Source organism: Toxorhynchites rutilus, chromosome 1 (assembly GCF_029784135.1).
Source record: "Toxorhynchites rutilus septentrionalis strain SRP chromosome 1, ASM2978413v1, whole genome shotgun sequence".
Taxonomy (NCBI): Eukaryota; Metazoa; Arthropoda; class Insecta; order Diptera; family Culicidae; genus Toxorhynchites; species Toxorhynchites rutilus.
In genome coordinates, this window is record NC_073744.1 from 106,352,042 (window position 1) to 106,372,989 (window position 20,948).

At 38.8% G+C, this 20,948-nt stretch overlaps 2 protein-coding genes and 1 long non-coding RNA gene across 3 annotated transcripts; 1 reads left to right on the forward strand and 2 right to left on the reverse strand.

Annotated features, from left to right (window-relative positions):
- Nucleotides 1-4,686: 4,686 nt before the first annotated feature.
- On the reverse strand, nucleotides 4,687-5,575 carry LOC129763617 (uncharacterized). The gene is made up of 2 exons (XR_008740991.1): nucleotides 5,329-5,575; nucleotides 4,687-5,267 (listed from the first exon to the last, which is right to left on the reverse strand). It is a non-coding gene; the product is annotated as an uncharacterized LOC129763617 (long non-coding RNA).
- Nucleotides 5,576-14,255: 8,680 nt separating this feature from the next.
- On the forward strand, nucleotides 14,256-15,268 carry LOC129774051 (ADP-ribosylation factor-like protein 6-interacting protein 1). Its single transcript, XM_055777750.1, has 3 exons — nucleotides 14,256-14,415; nucleotides 14,469-14,840; nucleotides 14,895-15,268. Exons 1-3 carry the CDS (start codon nucleotides 14,401-14,403, stop codon nucleotides 15,093-15,095), a joined length of 588 nt encoding a protein of 195 aa, XP_055633725.1. The 5' UTR covers nucleotides 14,256-14,400; the 3' UTR covers nucleotides 15,096-15,268.
- Nucleotides 15,071-16,183, reverse strand: LOC129774042 (NADH-quinone oxidoreductase subunit B 2-like). Its single transcript, XM_055777741.1, has 2 exons — nucleotides 16,073-16,183; nucleotides 15,071-16,014 (listed from the first exon to the last, which is right to left on the reverse strand). The coding sequence occupies exon 2, from the start codon at nucleotides 16,002-16,004 to the stop codon at nucleotides 15,360-15,362; it is 645 nt and encodes a 214-aa protein (XP_055633716.1). The 5' UTR covers nucleotides 16,005-16,014; nucleotides 16,073-16,183; the 3' UTR covers nucleotides 15,071-15,359.
- Nucleotides 16,184-20,948: the final 4,765 nt, after the last annotated feature.

A 20,948-nucleotide genomic window follows, 5' to 3' on the forward strand; every position in this document is an offset into this window, starting at 1 on the left:
GTCGATTTCGGACCAATCATTTGACAAATTCGGACCTGATTGCTGTTTCTGACTATTTGATGGACATTTGAAAAATCGCCTGGCATCCCAGGTAAACCCGTGCCGTAGTATCTAGTTTCTCGCCAGCAGCTCACACTATGTGAACGGACAAGGCGAGTCAACCAATTGTCAAGCGAGTCCACCGGGTCAGTAGCTGCTCATTGTCAAGTCAGCTACTAGCAACGTATAAATGGGCCTTTAAGCCGGGTTCAGACGGTGCGAGTAAGCATACGAGTCGATCTAGTCAGTTACTGCAGTGCAGCTACTCACACCGTGTGAACACATCATGCCAGTTAGTGTCATGTGTGATTCGGCGTGCGAGCTACTTCAAAGTTTTTTGAATTTACTCGCACTCGCATCCCTCAAAACGTCAAAAAACAGAATTTAGCGTTCGAATCAGGGATGCCAAATGTAAACAAATGTCTCTATTTTTAAGATATTTGAAAATATGCGAAGATATTTATAGACTTGAAAAATATTGGAAAAACAAATAAAACCCTAATAGTTTCTAAACGGAATCGTTGTTATTTTGTTTGGCACACTGGCGGGGCACGTTTTCTTATTGAGACAGTTTTATTGGGAATCTAAATATAAAATCATCATCGGGCACAATTTTCATTCAAAATTCACTCACAACTTGCAAAAAAAAGTATTGTTCTAAGAAACAGAATACATATTCGATTTGAAAAAAAGTATATTTTCATTCATTATTTTAGTTTTTGAGACGTATTTATTCCTCCGGCGAATCTACTATCATTTTCATTTCACAAATTGGTACACGAAGCTGCTGTCAACGCGAAGTAAATCAAATTTTGAAAAATCTTTTAGACTGCCATTTGTAGCACCACATACTTTCGGAATTAATTAAGCTATGGATGCTTTCGAGGTTCTAAAAAATAGCGACAATAATCTGATATATATTCCATATTCCAGAAGAAAGGCACATCATTTCTAGTTTCACTCATGAGTGTATATTGGCGTTGTATTTGTGGAGCAATTAAATCCAACAGTTTTTTCACTTTTTCAGGTGTTATTTCCAACACTGCTCTGTACTCTCGGGGATCATCATCGTGGAGTTACTCCAGTATTGTATTTGTTACTCCTTTTCTTTGCATCCAATTCCTGGCCCGAATCCTTTTTTCTTTCTGCTTTTTTCGGATAGTACCCTCAGTTCAAAGAAATTCAGCACAAAGTATTTGTAAACACGGCCAGCGTGTGTCTCGCGATAAAATTTAAAATTGTGTAATGATAAATTCAACTGAAAACCTAAGCCGAAAACAGCCAATAAATAAGTTGATTTCGGATCAATCATCTGTCAAATTCGGACCTGATTGCTGTTTCTGACTATTTGATGGACATTTGAAAAATCGTCTGGCATCTCTGGTAAACCCGTACTTAGTATCTAGTTTCTTGTCAGCAGCTCACATTGTGTGAACGGACAAGGCGAGTCAACCATTTGTCAAGCGAGTTCACCGGGTCAGTAGCTGCTCGTTGTGAAGTCAGCTACTAGCAACGTATAAATGGGCCTTTAAGCCGGGTTCAGACGGTGCGAGTAAGCATACGAGTCGATCTAGTTAGTTACTGCAGTGCAGCTACTCACACCGTGTGAACACATCATTCCAGTTAGTGTCATGTGTGATTCGGCGTGCGAGCTACTTCAAAGTTTTTTGAATTTACTCGCACTCGCATCCCTCAAAACGTCAAAAACAGAATTTAGCGCTCGAATCAGGGATGCCAAATCTTTACATTGTCTTGACATGTCTCTATTTTTAAGATATTTGAAAATGTGCGAAGATATTTATAGATTTGAAAATTATTGGAAAACTAATACGTTTTCTTTTTGAGATAACTTTATTGGGAATCTGAATATAAAATCATTATCGGGCACAATTTTCATTCAGAATTCACTCACAACTTGCAAAAAAAAGTATTGTTCTAAGAAACAGAATACATAATCGATATAAAAAAGTAGATTTTCCTTCATTATTTTAGTTTTCGAGGCGTATTTGTTCCTTCTGCAAATCTACTATCATTTTCATTTTCCTCATCTGACAAATTCGGACCTGATTGCTGTTTCTGACTATTTGATGAACATTTGAAAAATCGTCTGGCATCTCTGGTAAACCCGTGCCGTAAGCCGGGTTCAGACGGTGCGAGTAAGCATACGAGTCGATCTAGTCAGTTACTGCAGTGCAGCTACTCACACCGTGTGAACACATCATGCCAGTTAGTGTCATGTGTGATTCGGCGTGCGAGCTACTTCAAAGTTTTTTGAATTTACTCGCACTCGCATCCCTCAAAACGTCAAAAAACAGAATTTAGCGTTCGAATCAGGGATGCCAAATGTAAACAAATGTCTCTATTTTTAAGATATTTGAAAATATGCGAAGATATTTATAGACTTGAAAAATATTGGAAAAACAAATAAAACCCTAATAGTTTCTAAACGGAATCGTTGTTATTTTGTTTGGCACACTGGCGGGGCACGTTTTCTTATTGAGACAGTTTTATTGGGAATCTAAATATAAAATCATCATCGGGCACAATTTTCATTCAAAATTCACTCACAACTTGCAAAAAAAAGTATTGTTCTAAGAAACAGAATACATATTCGATTTGAAAAAAGTATATTTTCATTCATTATTTTAGTTTTTGAGACGTATTTATTCCTCCGGCGAATCTACTATCATTTTCATTTCACAAATTGGTACACGAAGCTGCTGTCAACGCGAAGTAAATCAAATTTTGAAAAATCTTTTAGACTGCCATTTGTAGCACCACATACTTTCGGAATTAATTAAGCTATGGATGCTTTCGAGGTTCTAAAAAATAGCGACAATAATCTGATATATATTCCATATTCCAGAAGAAAGGCACATCATTTCTAGTTTCACTCATGAGTGTATATTGGCGTTGTATTTGTGGAGCAATTAAATCCAACAGTTTTTTCACTTTTTCAGGTGTTATTTCCAACACTGCTCTGTACTCTCGGGGATCATCATCGTGGAGTTACTCCAGTATTGTATTTGTTACTCCTTTTCTTTGCATCCAATTCCTGGCCCGAATCCTTTTTTCTTTCTGCTTTTTTCGGATAGTACCCTCAGTTCAAAGAAATTCAGCACAAAGTATTTGTAAACACGGCCAGCGTGTGTCTCGCGATAAAATTTAAAATTGTGTAATGATAAATTCAACTGAAAACCTAAGCCGAAAACAGCCAATAAATAAGTTGATTTCGGATCAATCATCTGTCAAATTCGGACCTGATTGCTGTTTCTGACTATTTGATGGACATTTGAAAAATCGTCTGGCATCTCTGGTAAACCCGTACTTAAGGCCCATTTATACGTTGCTAGTAGCTGGCTTCACAATGAGCAGCTACTGACCCGGTGAACTCGCTTGACAAATGGTTGACTCGCCTTGTCCGTTCACACAATGTGAGCTGCTGGCAAGAAACTAGATACTACGGCACAGGTTTTCCAGAGATGCCAGGCGGTTTTTCAAATGTCCATCAAATCGTCAGAAACAGCAATCAGATCCGAATTTGTCAGATGATTGATCCGAAATCGACTTCTTTATTGGCAGTTTTCGTCTTAGATTTTCAGTTGAATTTATCATTACACAATTTTATCGCTAAACACACACTGGCCGTGTTTAAAAATACTTTGTGCTGAATTTCTTTGAACTGAAGGTACTATCCGGAAAAAGCAGAAAGAAAAAAGGATTCGGTCCAGGAATTGGATGCAAAAAAAAGGAGCAACAAATACAATATTGAAGTAACTCTACGATGATGATCCCCGAGAGTACAGAGCAGTGTTGAGAATAACACCTGAAAAAGTGAAAAAACTGTTGGATTTAATTGCTCCACAAATACAACGCAAGATACACTCATGAGGGATGCTATACCTACATAAGTGAAACTAGAAATGTTGTACCTTTCTTCTGGAATATCGTTCAGATTATTGTCGATATTTTTTTAGAATCTCGAAAGCATCCATAGCTAAAATAATTCCGAAAGTATGTAGTGCTACAAATGGCAGTCTAAAAGATTTTTCAAATTTTGAATTATTTCGCCTTGACAGCAGCTTCGTGTACCAATTTGTGAAATGAAAATGATAGTAGATTTGCAGGAGGAATGAATACGCCTCAAAAACTAAAATAATGAATGAAAATCTACTTTTTTAAATGGAATATGTATTCTGTTTTTTAGAACAATACTTTTTTTGGAAGTTGTGAGTGAATTTCGAATGAAAATTGTGCCCGATAATGATTTTATATTTAGAATCCCAAGAAAACTATCTCAAAAAGAAAACGTGCCCCACCAGCGTGCAAAACAAAATAAAATGAGTAAAAAAACTTTTTAAGTTAAACGGTTTATTTGTGATTAAACATAATAATGTACTAAAAGCTAGAGAAAATAATTAGGCAAGTTGCAGTTAGTAGTTATCACACCTCTCCTTCATTAGTCTAGGGCATTGATAAGACTAAAATAAAATAGTGGGACATATGATGAAATCACTAATTGTGGATAATGAAAATGAATGGATTTTATAATTTAAAAAGTTTTTGTTTACTCATTTTATTTTCTAGTTTTTAGTACATTATCTGTTTCATTAGAATATTTCTCTACAATAAAGGCATTGTACTGTATTCTATCAGTCAAAAAATTTCATTTGATACCGATATTGAGTAGATTGCAGAAAATACATAGTGTGTTCTCCAAGTCAAGTTCGTTGGTTTGATACACATATCTCAATCAACCTTTTTTTTTGAGATGATATGGAATCAGCGATTTTGAGCGGAGGCCAAATTGGATTTTTCAAGATAAGCAGTTTTAAAATGACAGCAGTTCCTATCCGGTCAGTTCCTATTGGTCAAATTTCTATTACTGTGGGACAATCCTACAGACATACATACATACATACGAACAGTTCAAGCTAAATAAAACCGTTTAATAAAGTATATTGCTATTTTGTGATTGCGGCCATCTTGGATTTTAATTTTTCATGATCTACTGTGATCTACTATTCAAGCCCTTTCATTTGATACCCATATTAATGGTGTTTTGACATAATATGTAGTCCGCCATTTGGTAGAATTTTGATGGATTTGCATTTTTCACAAATAACCGTGTTCTGCTAGTCAATCCCTTTCATTTGATACCCATTGTTACGGGGGTTTCGGAGGTTCTATTCAGCACGCGTTTTTATCAATGTATAGCGAGCTCAAAGCTGTATTTATTAAGAGAAACAATAATTAAACAAGAACTTTACATTATTAGGTTTTACCTACATTTGATCTCCTCGTTTTAAATTCAAAGCACGACAGGATGATTCAATTATTTAACAATTTGGGAATTCAACTTTATTTTGGGTTCTATCTCTACTCCTTTTTTGTGATTAGCAAAGAATGTGTGGTACGAGAGAAGTTTTCAGAATGACAGTGATGACAGCTAGCTGTCAATGATTGTCTGGGTGCGTCATGGAGTGGCACCGTCCGGATGCGCAGGTTCAGATCAAGTCATCAGTGGCGTAGTTTGCTTCCCCCCAACACCCATATTAATGAAGTTTTGGGAAACTATGTAGTCCGCCATTTAGTAGTGGCAGCCATCTTGGATTTGCATTTTTCTTAAATAACTGTATTCTGCTAGTCAAGCCCTTTCATTTGATACCCATATTGATGGGGTTTTGGAAAACCCACATTGATGAGGTTTTGAGGAAGAAAGGGATCCGCCATTTTGTAGCGGCCTCTATCTTGGATTTACAAGATAATGAAATACGCAGTTTTGTAATGACTACAGAGATAAAGGTGTGTTCCAAATTTCAGATCAATCGGTCAACAAGAAGGGGGTCAAATTTCTACTAATGTGGGACATGTTACAAACATACAAACAGATTACAGGGCAAGCTAAATAAATAACAACGATTCCGCTTAGAAACTATGAGGGTTTTATTTGTTTTTTCAATAATTTTCAAGTCTATAATAATCTTCGCATATTTTCAAATATCTTAAAAATAGAGACATGTAAAGACAATGTAAAGATTTGGCATCCCTGATTCGAGCGCTAAATTCTGTTTTTGACGTTTTGAGGGATGCGAGTGCGAGTAAATTCAAAAAAATTTGAAGTAGCTCGCACGCCGAATCACACATGACACTAACTGGCATGATGTGTTCACACGGTGTGAGTAGCTGTACTGCAGTAACTGACTAGACCGACTCGTATGCTTACTCGCACCGTCTGAACCCGGCTTTAGTATCTAGTTTCTTGTCAGCAGCTCACATTGTGTGAACGGACAAGGCGAGTCAACCATTTGTCAAGCGAGTTCACCGGGTCAGTAGCTGCTCGTTGTGAAGTCAGCTACTAGCAACGTATAAATGGGCCTGTAGTATCTAGTTTCTTGCCAGCAGCTCACATTGTGTGAACGGACAAGGCGAGTCAACCATTTGTCAAGCGAGTTCACCGGGTCAGTAGCTGCTCATTGTGAAGTCAGCTACTAGCAACGTATAAATGGACCTTTAAGCCGGGTTCAGACGGTGCGAGTAAGCATACGAGTCGGTCTAGTCAGTTACTGCAGTGCAGCTACTCACACCGTGTGAACACATCATGCCAGTTATTGTCATGTGTGATCCGGCGTGCGAGCTACTTCAAAGTTTTTTGAATTTACTCGCACTTGCATGCTTCACAACGTCAAAAACAGAATTTAGCGTTCGAATCAGTGATGCCAAATGTAATGAAATGTCTCTATTTTTAAGATATTTGAAAATATGTGAAGATATTTATAGACTTGAAAATTATTGGAAAAACAAATAAAACCCTCATAGTTTCTAAACGAAATAATTGTTATTTCGTTTTGCACGCTGGCGGGGCACGCTTTCTTTTTGAGATAGTTTTCTTGAGAATCTCTAATATAGAATCATTATCAGATCACAACTTACAAAAAAAAGTATTGTTCTAAGAAACAGAATACATATTCGATTTAAAAAAGTACATTTTCATTCATTATTAAAATTTTTGAAGCGTATCTATTGCACCTGCAAATCGACTATCATTTTCATTTCACAAAATAAATAAAATTAAAAAAAAAATCTTTTAGACTACCATTTATAACATCACATCCTTTCGGAATTATCTGAGCTATGGATGTTTTCGAGATTCTAAAAAATATCGACAACAATCCCAACGATATTCCAAAACAAAGGCACATCAATGTCATTTCTAATTTAACTCTTGCAGGTACAGCATCCCTCATGACTGTATCTTGGCGTTGTATTCGTGGAGCAATTAAATCCAACAGTTTTTTCACTTGTTCAGGTGTTATTACCAACACTGCTCTGTAATCTCGGGGATCCTCATCGTAGAGTTCCTTCAATATTGTATTTGTTGCTCCTTTTCTTTGCATCTAATTCCTGGCCCGAATCCTTTTCTCTTTCTGCTTTTTCGGATAGTACCTTCAGTTCAAAGAAATTCAGCACAAAGTATGTATTTTTAAACACGATCAGCGTTTGTTTTGCTATAAAATTGTGTGATGATACATTCAACTGAAAACCTAAGATGAAAACTGCCAATAAAGAAGTCGATTTTGGACCAATCATTTGACAAATTCGGACCTGATTGCTGTTTCTGACTATTTGATGGACATTTGAAAAGTCGCCTGGCATCCCTGGTAAACCCGTGCCGTAGTATCTAGTTTCTCGCCAGCAGCTCACACTGTGTGAACGGACAAGGCGAGTCAACCAATTGTCAAGCGAGTCCACCGGGTCAGTAGCTGCTCATTGTCAAGTCAGCTACTAGCAACGTATAAATGGGCCTTTAGACACACACCTACAACGTTCACACCACTTCTTCCATGTCCTACGGTTCCCTCTCCATCGTATGCTTATCATATGTCAAGTGACAGATGCAAAGCAGACAGTGGAGATTTTGGCGCATCGATTTGTGGCGAAGCGGCAAAGGTCTTAAGTGACCGAAGGTTACAACAGTTAGGCAAGCTATTTTCGCGATGTTCATTGAGCGACTCTCCCACTAGATTTGAATCGAAAAAATAACAGGAAAGGATTATCGGACCTAGATTCAAGACACAGAGGCTCGAGCTCACGTTCAAATGCTTCCTGGTATTTACCATGAATCAGCCCATTGATAGATTTTCTTCGTTTCCGATCAATTTTCTTATAACCATATTTCATTTCTCCGCAGAGCATTCAGGTACCCGGAAATAATATTGGTTGGTTGATCTTTCTGGCTGAATATGTTCTTAATTCCAACACAATCATCTGCTTTTTTAGCGAAACTAACCACCCAGCAAACATTAAATCGTATAATTTTGTACATGCCAAGTCTTACAAGAAATCCGAATAAATCATAATCGCATATAATATCAACCAAAGTATGTATCGTGTATATTTGAAATCTTATAAAATGTAAAAACTCGATTTTATATACCATTATCAAATTAAGTCGCAATTCGGTAGAATAAACATCAATTTTATGATGTACATTGTCGTAAAATATATTTAATCCGCATCATATGCATATATTATGCTGATGCAGTTTGTGTGTCTTATAAGCGTATAATTTAAATCGGTTCAGTACTGTAGTAAATCGTGTTGCATGCTGAAGAAAATCATGAAACAGTAAATTATATTAGATCTTAACAAAGAACATATTACATCATATTGAAATGTCAATGAAATGCTGATGCACTCGAAAGTTTTAACTGCTGTTGAATTAAATTTCAGATAGCCGCGCGAGATAGCTGCTGGATGATAATCCAGACGACCGGAGCTCGAACCCACATCGGAGCAGTTTTCACCAAACGTCAATCTGTGCCATTTTAAACATCCGTATTCCACTCCCAACACAAGTCAATCAAACAATTATTATTTCTACAAACATAAATACTCATATATAACAATGGCGATTCGTGAGGCTATAATAAACATTTCTCGAATATATTTTGCGCCATTTGTTTTTTTTTCTATGTCTGTAATAAATCGTATATGAGTATGGCAAAAATCATAATTGGTGCTTTGACAATTCATGAATATATTCATATTAGATCGCAATTCAATTTCAACATAATCGCTATTATAGCCGGTCAAAGTTGCATATTCATCCAAACAAATTCGGTAAGCATTTGCCATGTATGTATATGGCCTCCACTTTTGCATGCATATGCCAGTTAGGCGCATTATATGCCAACCAAGTTTTAGGGCATATGATGTTATATTAGGCTGTCAAAAAAGTCCTGCGGTATTTCCGCGAGGTGTCGTTGTAAGCGCGTAGTTCTAGTTGTATTCATTGTATCGAGTCATACTATACCTTGTTGGAAAGTTATTTTTGCGCGCTATAATATAGTCCTTGACAGTGTTTTGTTTGGTTAAGTCGTTCGTGAGTTATAGTGTCGCAAATATGGAGCAAAATAAAGAGAAAATCCGACATATTTTACAGTACTACTATGACAAAGGCAAAAATGCATCTCAAGCTGCCAATAAAATTTGTGCAGTTTATTGACCCGATACAGTTTCCATTTCCACCGAACAACGATGGTTTCAACGTTTTCGTTCTGGTGTAGAGGTCGTCGAAGATGCGCCACGCTCCGGAAGGCCTGTCGTCGAAAATTGCGACAAAATCGCTGAATTAGCCGAGAAAGACCGGCATAGTAGCAGCCGTAGCATCGGCCAAGAGCTGGGGATAAGTCATTAAACCGTTATTAACCATTTGAAGAAGCTTGGATTCACAAAGAAGCTCGATGTATGGGTGCCACACACGTTGACGCAAAAAAACATCTTTGACCGTATCGACGTATGTGAATCGTTGCTGAATCGCAACAAAATCGACCCGTTTCTGAAGCGGATGGTGACTGGCGATGAAAAGTGGATCACCTACGACAACGTGAAGCGCAAACGGTCGTGGTCGAAGCCCGCTGAAGCGGCTCAGACGGTGGCCAAGCCCTCATTAACGGCCAGGAAGGTTCTGCTGTGTGTTTGGTGGGATTGTCAAGGAATAATCTATTATGAGCTGCTTCCCTATGGCCAAACGCTCAATTCGGACCTGTACTGCCAACAACTGGACCGCTTGAAGGTAGCACTCATGAAGAAGAGGCCATCTTTGATAAACAGAGGCCGCATTGTCTTCCATCAGGTCAACGCCAGGCCACACACTTCTTTGGTGACGCACCAGAAGCTCCGGGAGCTCGGATGGGAGGTTCTTTTGCATCCGCCGTATAGTCCGGACCTTGCACCAAATGACTACCACCTGTTTTTGTCCATGGCGAACGAGCTAGGTAGTCAGAAGTTAGCCACAAAAGAGGCCTGTGAAAATTGGCTATCCGAGTTTTTTGCCAATAAGGAAGCGAGCTTCTATAACAGGGGTATTATGAAGTTGGCATCTCGTTGGGAACAAGTCATCGAACAAAACGGCGCATATTTGACTTAAAACAGATGATTGTAACTAATTTTATGAACAAATGAATTTGAATTTTCAAAAAAAAAATACCGCAGGACTTTTTTGACAGCCTAATATATACGCTTGTTATGAGATTTAATGTTTGCTGAGCACCGATTAAGGATATCTGCACACGAATATTCATTATAGTTTACTTCTTCACAAGACCAGCGTTTCAGGGCAAAAAGCACAAAGCCTAAGTGGGAGCACATTTCACCTAATCCGGCAATTTGCAATGTGCAATTTGCATTGTTTCTGTGAAACTTTTTGAATAATCAATCTGCTTCCATTGATATGGATCATAGCCATAACAGAAATTCTATTTTCTCCGTGTATATGGCTTTGACGCTAAAAGTAAATATTTGTATGTAAAGAGACATATATTCGCATGTTATTAATATAGTGTAGCGCGTAATTTCTATAACTATTTCGCTAAAATAATTATTTAAACAAAGCTCAAAGTTTTTCAATCATGGCAGCTTGAAATCTTCTCGTTACAGTTTTATGGGCCTGTCACAAGGCTCCTGCCTAAGCCCCCTCTTGTACAGTTTTTACGTCAATGATATAGATGATTGTCTAACTAGAGATTGCACTTTGAGACAACTTGCAGACGATGGAGTTATTTTCATCACGGGTACTAATCCCGCCGTTCTGCAAAAATCCTTGCAAGATACCCTGAACAACCTGTTCACGTGGGCTCTCAAGCTGGGTATCGAATTCTCTACGGAGAAAACCGAAATGGTCGTTTTTTCTAGGAAGCACGAACCCTCCCAATTCCAGCTTCACCTATCCGGCAAAGCGATCAGGCACTCGATGTTTTTCAAATACCTTGGAGTATATTTTGACTCTAAATGTACCTGGGGAATACACATTGCGTATTTGAAACAGAAATGCCAGCAAAGAATCAATTTTCTCCAAACAATAACCGGAACATGGTGGGGCGCCCATCCAGGAGACCTCATTCAGTTGTACAAAACAACGAAATTATCAGTGTTAGAATATGGCAGTTTTTGCTTCCGATCAGCTGCCAGGATTCATATTCTCAAGCTGGAGAGGATACAATATCGTTGCTTGCGTATAGCCATGGGGTGTTTGCATTCGACACATACGATGAGTCTCGAAGTTTTGGCAGGAGTACCCCCGCTTACTCTTCGGTTCACAGAATTATCCTACAGATTTCTCATCCGTTGCAAGATCATGAATCCATTGGTGATTGATAACTTCGAAAATCTACTCCAACTGACTCCTCAGTCAAGTTTTATGTCTTTATACCATGAGTACCTTACCCATGAAGTGCACCCTTCACCGGGCATCTCCAACCAAGTTTGCTTCCCATACTTTTGCAATTCCTCTGTCAATTTTGATCTGTCCATGCGACAAAAGATCCATGGAATCCCAGATCATCTACGCTCCGATTATATTCCGGAGATATTTTCGGCAGAATATGGGAAAGTTAGATCTGATAAAATGTTCTTTACTGACGGTTCATGCATAAACGGGTCCACTGGCTTCGGCATCTTCAATGAAAATTCCAGTGCCTCTTTCAAACTCAAAGATCCTTGTTCCGTGTATGTCGCTGAGCTGGGTGCGATATACTACGCTTTAGGGATCATTGAAACATTGCCCATCGACCATTATTTTATTTTTTCAGACAGTCTCAGCTCAATAGAGGCAATCCGCTCAATGAAAGTTGATAAACGCTCATCTTATTTCCTAACAAGAATAAGACATCTATTGAGTGTTTTGGTCGAAAAATTATTCAAGATTACCTTAGCATGGGTTCCCTCTCATTGCTCGATTCCGGGGAATGAGAAAGCGGACTCGCTAGCTAAGGTGGGCGCTTCAGAAGGCACACTTTTTGAAAGGCAAATTGCTTATAACGAATTTTTTCACATTCCTCGTCAGGACACACTCGTTAGTTGGCAGCGCATGTGGAGTGAAGATGAGTTCGGTCGTTGGTTACACACGATTATCCCTAAGGTTTCGACGAAAGCTTGGTTTAAGGGATTGAATGTCGGTCGTGATTTCATTCGCGTGATATCTCGGCTTATGTCCAATCACTACAACCTAAACGCGCATCTTTGTGATTGTGGCGATGGCTACCACGACATCGAGCATATTGTCTGGTCGTGTATCCGGTTCCATGCTGCTCGCTCTCAGCTCTCTAGAGCACTGAGAGCAAAAGGCAGACAATCGGATATCCCCGTCCGGGATATCTTAGGTAGCCGAGATCCTGATCTTCTGCTTCATCTATACCTGTTCCTCAGAAACGCCGATGTCAACGTTTAATGATGTTTCCTTCGTTGTGTCCCTGTTTCGCATCCCTCCTATCCGATCTATAAACTTTTACTTAGTCGCGGCAATACATACACACACTCTTTACAGATACACGGGCCAAAGGTTGTGCAGTCCACTGATGATTCAACAAAAGCCAAAGGTTGTACCGCTCATGACAACTCTACACGAGCTGATGATTGCGCCGGCTAGTGACCATTCTATCCTGGATTCCTCGAGAAGACGCACCACGCTAGATATGGGGTACAGACTAGGGGGGCCTTGCTGATTAATGGTCAGCTGCATCCCAATAGGAAGTATCCCGTGTCGGGCACAGGTACAGATCATTGAAGACAACAACATCACAATTACGAAAACACTTGTAATACTAACCTCGAGCCAACCGCGAGTAATCGGTTACATATTACTAACATAGTTATAAGGCAAACATTGTCGAAATATTGAACTCCCGGCCCCGTCAGGTTGACGCCATATGAGCCTTAATAAAAATATATATTTTGGATAAAAAAAAAAAGCTCAATCTTGTCGATCCATATAAAACCTATGCATCGATCTCTTTTGCCTGCCTAACAGATCACTAATACATATGCACGCTGCAAGCGCCCTGTATAAGCAAATCAGACTATATAACGCACACCATTAAACCGCCGCATTCGTGAAACTGAAAACCGCTACCTCATCACAACCAACGCAAAACGGAGAGAATCAAAACAAAATTTTTACTTTTGCTTCGAATAGCAACTTTGCGATGAAGTAACTACCAACCAAGATGGTGGAGTTAACAGGTGGCTCGTAATTTACACTATTTAGAAAAGACGTTTGAGGAATGGCAAGACGAAAAGTTTGGATTTGTTTATGTTATTACTTACGTTGGTATGGTTACATTTGATTTCGTCGAAGGTATTTGAAGCAGTATAATAAATAAACAGTTGTCGTTTAAAATATTAATCTTAATGCATATGCTTCCGCCAGCAGGCTCGGCTAATGTGATATGATTTATTCAGCGAATGCCTTGATCGTGGTACCGCCACTGGCGCATAATTTGCAGCTTTGTTTTTTTTGTGCTGGTTCACAACGGCAATCAACCGTGCCGGCGAAACAGTAGTCAATGCTTAGTGTTGCTTGGATACGATCTATGAAAATAAATTCAAACATACGGGATACGTCCGAACGGCAATTCTGACATTACGTTTTACCTTCCACTTCACTTTCCTTGGTAACTACTGGGTTGCCATAATGATGAACCGGCTGCTACTTTGTTATTTTACTCACCTGAATAGCAACTCCCGGTGTGATTGCCAAGTTATGGTCCCTAATTGTGTTTAGCAACCGAATTTAGCAACTGGTGGAGATGCTCTTAGCTAGGATGTCGAATTAGATGTAACTTACTGTATGTCATTTTCCCACCTTTGTGCTAACATACAACATGCGATTATTATGGAAATCTTGCAGAATCTACTTTTTATGTAAACCGCAATATAATAAATGTCACCAAAAACTGAAATATTGGTAAACATACATTCTTTTTGAATACATTTTCTTTCTGAGACACAAATAAGGTTGAATAGGTTGCTGCAGAAAGCCATGCGCATTGATATTCCGTATAACATTGAATTTTATTCAAAATGTCAGAATTAAAGGTAGTATACGATGCTTTTAAATGTTCATGTATTTATATATATTTTATTCTAAGAAAAAGGAATTCAACCGGCTGAAGAATGATCTGGATGCATGGAGAGAAATCATTTTGTTCCTGCACGATCTGCTGGACTGGAAATATCCGTATAGCTGTGGATGGATTGTCAGCGGTATAACAGCATTATATTTAGTTTTGTGGAAACTTGATTTGTCGATCGTAACACAATTATCGTTATTATGCCTTTTCGGGTTATTGGGAGCATTTTTCTATCCAGTTATTGCAAAACTATTTTTCAAACCGGAAAAATGGACAGGAGTCCAGGAGAAGCATTTCGAGATTGTTATCAACAAATTGTTAAACGTCAAATTCTCAGTCGTCGACTTTTGGAATACATTTTTCTGGAATATAGCAGATAAATCAATCATAGTAGGTAGTTATATTTTGAAATGGAAAATTTACAATAATTGACCAATCTTTCAGCACGTTTTTAAAACGAGTGGCGTTCTTTTGGGCTTAGCATGGATCGGAGCGAGCGTCAACAATCTACTTCTTATTTATTTGACTACATTGACAATGTGTCTTTGGCCAGGAATTTCGCAGTTGGACGAATTTCATGTAAAATTGAACATGCTAAAAAAGAAGTTAAACTTATCTAGTCTATCACCATTCAAAAATCAATAACTTTATTATTGTTTGGTTGAACACAAGTTTGCTTTTGAACACTAATACTCAAACTATAACATTCAATCTGCGTGAATTTTGTTATTCCGAGTATATCATACGCGTGTTATTCAGCATTACCTATAAAATATGTACAACGGATCTCATTGAAGATTAAAGCATTAGATGTAAAAGATGTTGCTTTTTTTTATTCGAATTCCTTTAATGGGAAGCTACCAACATCTATTTATATTTCTTTAATGCGCATTTAACACAACAATTTTTCTATTTTCTATACCACATCTGAAGAGTTTTCATTCGCTTAACCTTTTTCTGCAGCTGTAGAATTCCATACAGCAATGCTTCAGCCGTTGGAGGACATCCTGGGACATATATATCTACAGGAATTATGCGGTCACATCCTCTAACGACAGAATACGAGTAATGATAGTATCCGCCTCCATTCGCACAGCTGCCCATTGAAACAACCCATCTTGGTTCCGGCATTTGATCGTATACCTTCCTCAAAGCGGGTGCCATCTTGTTCGTTAATGTTCCTGCGACTATTATCACGTCAGCCTGGCGAGGCGATGCACGAAATACAACACCGAATCTGTCCATATCATAACGAGGTGCTGCAATGTGCATCATTTCTACAGCACAGCAAGCCAATCCGAAAGTAAGTGGCCATATAGAGCCTTTGCGTCCCCAATTGAGAATGTCATCCAAACGAGCAACTGTCCAATCCGCCCAGTTGGATTGCTTTCGGCCAAACGGAGAATATGGCACTTTCTCTGGCTTATCTTTCTCGACCACAGGAAGAGTGTTTTTTTCACGAGTGTGATTCGAATAGATTCCTAAAGTGATACAGCGGGGAGCCAAAGATTTCCATCCTTTAGAAAGTGTGGGAACAAGTGCAGATCGAATCATTGCTGCAACGCTGATCGATATAATAGTATTAGAATTTGCATTTTTTTTTCAATCATAAAGATTCTTACGTATATTTTGCAAAATGATTTATTCCTCTATGCTGTTGTCGGTTTATATAAGACGAAAACGTCAAAAATTTAATACGTCAAAAGCGTCAAAACACTAAATATGTACAATTGGCGATCTAACGTAGAAATCTACACCTAGGCGGCGCTGCGGTGAAAATGATGATGGTTTTAAATTTTGCCATGTGAGCTTATGGGAGGTTTGTAGTTCTTTCCATAAATTACAATGTTATAATCATAAAAGATTATTTGATTGCGATGAGTTTGTAAGAAATTTAATTCTGCGCAATTTTATATATAACATGTTATTTATTTACCTCTTTCAGTAGTGAAAACTGTAAAAATGTTGACAATGGTTGAATTAAAGAAGGAAATTCGAGAGCACAATCAAACACAAGTAGAAAAATGTACGATTTCTGCATGTGAGAACTACCTTGGAAAGCCCGGAAGTAAAATATTGGCGATCTAACGCAAAACGTAAACGATCGGCGAGACATCTGGATTTTGTTTTTGAACTAAGAAAATGATGCTAATGTAACCTAAAACTTAAAAACAAATCACTTGTATTTTACTTCCGGGCTTTCCAAGGTATTTCTCACATGCAGGAATCTTGCATTTTTCTACTTGTGTTTAATTGTGCTCTCGAATTTCCTTCTTTAATTCAACCATATAAAATTGCGCAGAATTAAATTTCTTACAAAATCATCGCAATCAAATAATGTTTTATGATTATAACATTGTAATTTGTGGAAAGAACTACAAACCATCCATAAGCTCACATGGCAAAATTAAAAACCATCATCACTTTCACCGCAGCGCCGCCTAGGTGTAGATTTGTACGTTAGATCGCCAATTGGCGCAATCAAATATTCTTTTATGATTATAACATTGTAACACAGCAGTGGAACTCCTGTAACCCGAGACGGTCGGGTATGAATGAATGGGGGAGGTGCTAGTGAACGGCTTAAGCGCCACTCCCGAAGGAGACCGTTCACCACTGTTTCGGTGCCCAGCTGAGACTCTGCCAAAGGGCAGGTTTTTTCTTTGAACCCCCAAACAAGAGAAGTTTCAAGTTCGACCGTCCCAGGCACGTTGGGAAACGAACTGATTGCTGTAATTGTTGCTCGCAACAATCGACCTCAGACTGATAAAGTAGATCTCAATCTGCCTGCTTTATCATCACAGGCAGTAACTCAAACAATCCACGTTTTCCCTTCACGCTTGGTAAACCAGAACCAACCAAAAAAATCAACAAAGAATAACCAACGGGGAAAGCAAGGCTGACTAATTGGGACCTCGTCACAAAACCAGTTTTAGAACTCTATTGTCCCCGAAACCGACAAAAAAAAGCTAAAGGAGACTTCTAACTAAACAAAAAAAAAGAGAAACATAATATGGTCTCTATATGTTCAACATAAATATTCAATATTTGTTTCTTAAAAAACTATTTACATTTTTCTTTATTCTTTCATTTTCCTTTAATCTTTGAATCTCTAACCAAAAGCTCCACTACACTATCGCTTCCTTATTCGGCTCTTCAAAGCTATTTAAACTTCACTACTAAAAATCTTCATTCATCATTACTAAATTTTCCAGGTACTTCCACCACTTAATCCTCAATCGTGCTTTGTCCGGTGCTCCATCTTCATCATCTCACTTTCATTCCTATAGGTTAATATGATGGGTGGGTGGGGTATATATATGCGTGTGTGCTATTCATTCAATATTTGTAATCACAACCAGCGGAAAAATTAGCGTCGCTGGGACCTAGGGATTTTGGGTATCTTACTTCAATCAAATCAACACGTACGTGGAAAATCTCATATTCTCTATATGATCATATATATTTCATAATTGAGATTCGAACCGGCTACCCTCAACCTGGCAGACCGGACGACTAACTCGCTCGGCTACGATCGCTACTCATAGGTTTTCACGACCGTACCGGCACTAATTTCGACATGCGCATGGAATTAGTAAAGTTTCGTTTGTTACTCACGACCTTTTTGAGTTCGCTGTCCAATACAACTTTGGATGTTGCTTATGCCGCTTAGATCAGCGGGGCCTCCTCCCGCTTGTCGATGGTGCCGTTGCAGAGATTAGCGGGGTTTCTTCCCGCTTGACGTGGATGTTGCTGCTGCACGGATCAGCGGAACTCCTCCACTTTCGTCGGTCGTCGTCGCTTTTGCTGCTTCCTGCCAGCGCTTCGCGCTCTTCAGCTCGTGGTTTGCTGGTACCTTCTCGCTGCACCGTGGGGTCTGGAACGGCTCTAGCTGTTGAACGGTGTGTCGGAATCGCAACTGTCAAACGGAAAATATATGTTTCCACCCACGTGGAATGTCAGCACACATGGCACCCATGGATATAACAAGCACAGATTACCTGGGATTTTACCACGCTTCGCACGATAACACTCCTACTCTTTCTACCTTTTGAGCCACTACTTTTAAATCTAGGAAAAAATAAATTGAAATTTCCAGAAAAAAGAACCCTAAAACTGGCTTGCTCGGAATAACCGCGACTCACTAACCTAAGCTAACACACCGAGGCTCTTGGGAAAGTCCGCCAGTCCAGCCTCTTCCACGATCCAGGACAAAGTGACCGATTAGAATTTCTAAATCCTCAGATCAACCAGGCGCGAGATCAATTTTGTCTCAGTTATGTAATTGCCACAAAAGTGCGCAAGTACATAACATTTCTAAAGTCGATTATCGTGGGCAACAATTGCCTCAATCATTAGGGCCATCCACCTTTAATCCCAAGTGCCTGATTTTGCCGGACCTTCCGTCCAACCCATATTTGGGCACAAAGCACCTGCTCTTTTGCAGAGTCTCAAACCAAAAACAGGAACAGCTCTTTCACTCCCCCTTTGGGTGAGGATGCAGCTCAACGTTTCCACAAAAGACATGTTCCAAAACAAAGAAGAAAATACTGAGTGCCGCGTCGCTAGAATGGAATGATTTTTGTCATCCCAGTTCTATCGACGTCTGAGCACTCAGTGGAACCCTACAAATGCTTCTTGTGGAAAGTTGCCCAAAAGAAACAGATCCAAAGCTTTGCAGAATCAAGGGGCCGGCATATCTGAATTTGTGTACCATGCTACATCATTCCCCACTAGATTTTCGAAAATTTGATTGGTTCAAAACAAGTATTTTGAAACCAATCAAATTTTCGAAGGTTTCTGAGTTGTCAAACTTCACAAAACTAATCGCTATTTTCGGGGTCATATGTGTTCATCGTCAAAAAAAAAATCGACTCCACCTCTATTTGCAGAGAGGAACAGTAGTTCTCTCTGTTACTGATCATCAACGTTTTTCAACTCCGGTCTCCAGCAAAAATCAGAAAAGTTCTGTTCAGTTTGACCTCTCAACCTTCGTAAAAAAATACTCATCAGTCTAAGAGAAAAGAAAACAAGAAGAAAAACTAACCCTGAACCACAGACAATCGTTGTGGATTGACAATCGCATTCACACTTTATTTAAAAAAAATACATAACTCAACGTCATACTAAACTGGACACACTATCTTTAACCTCTGATTTATGTTCAGATAACAAAGATAGGGCCTCTAAATTTAACCTCACTATCCACCCATGTGGAAACTAACCGAGGATTCACGATACATTCCACCTCAAACTGTTTCGAGTAATCGGAACTATCACTTATCATCTTAACTAAAAGGGTCTGCTAACGTCTGCAGAAATTACCCCGGATAAATCCAGGAAAATATTTCTGTTTCCGCTAACTCATATTTCGCTGAATAATCCTGTTCGTCATAACATCGAACAACGAAATATCCAACCTTCAACTACATAATTCACAAAAATAGATTGTTCAACATTCGAACACCCCTCGCACTCTACGCAAGTCGGTTAATCTATTTTTGTATCACTCATACACACTCACGCTATTGTCAATCCAACGAATCTACAGTCGATAATCTATGAACAACTCTGACCGTTTTGTTTGTATTGGGTTCAGTTTGTTTTGAAACGCGAGGAAGTTCGGTGTTGTCGAAGGTGTTCAGTGTTACGGTGTCAATTTTATCGGATGAAAGGAAGTATTTCGTTCCAATAACATGTTGTTATTGTAAAAGTTTAATTTGTTTTCAGGTACAACATGCCAGCTTTAACCGGGGGAGCCCTAGGATCAGGATCAGGACCAGGATTTGGAAAAGGAATACGGGAAAAGGTCAACGCCAGCAACATAACAAAATGCCAAGATGGCGATGAGATGTAGGACGAAAAAAGAAATGGAACGGGAATAGGAAAAGGATAAAAAAAAGAAATCTGAACTGCATGACCGACAGCACACGACGGTTCTCTTCGCATAGAGGGATCAACCTTTGCTAAGTATCCAAAATAGTTTACTTACTAATTCTCAAATTAATTTTATTCTTCAGTTTTAGGTTCAAAAACGAAATGGAAAAAAATAGAATTTAAAAAGAAGCAAAAAAGTATATATATGAAAAAAGGTGAATATTAATTCGAACAAAAATTTTTTACTAATTCTAGTTTAAGACTAATATAGTACTTAAGACTAGGGAATTCAGGTCCTTAATAAACTAACTAAAATAACTATATACAAATTTTATCTACATCGGAAAACTGTTGTGTTTCCGTTCAATGACCCTTTTTCGAATTTTTCTCGGGATCGTCCTCTTGAGTGGTCCTTTTTCTGAAGGATTTGACAGCTCTTCTGAAAGTTCTCCCAACCAGCATAGTTCATGCTTTCTTTGACTGAGAGTTTTTCCGATTGCTCGCTGTTTTTCACGACATTCACTACTTCCATTCAGCAAGTCATCGCTGGGCTCGCTTTACGATTCATGGTCACGCCATTACTATTCACAGGTCATAGCCCTGGCTCCTTCTAATTATTCG

Excerpts from the sequence above, each read along its gene's own strand:
- LOC129774051 (XM_055777750.1), top strand. Across the intron at positions 14,841-14,894 it reads TAGCAGATAAATCAATCATA|CACGTTTTTAAAACGAGTGG; the intron begins GTAGGTAGTTAT and ends CCAATCTTTCAG.
- LOC129774042 (XM_055777741.1), bottom strand. The coding sequence starts at position 16,004 with ATGATTCGATCTGCACTTGTTCCCACACTTTCTAAAGGATGGAAATCT.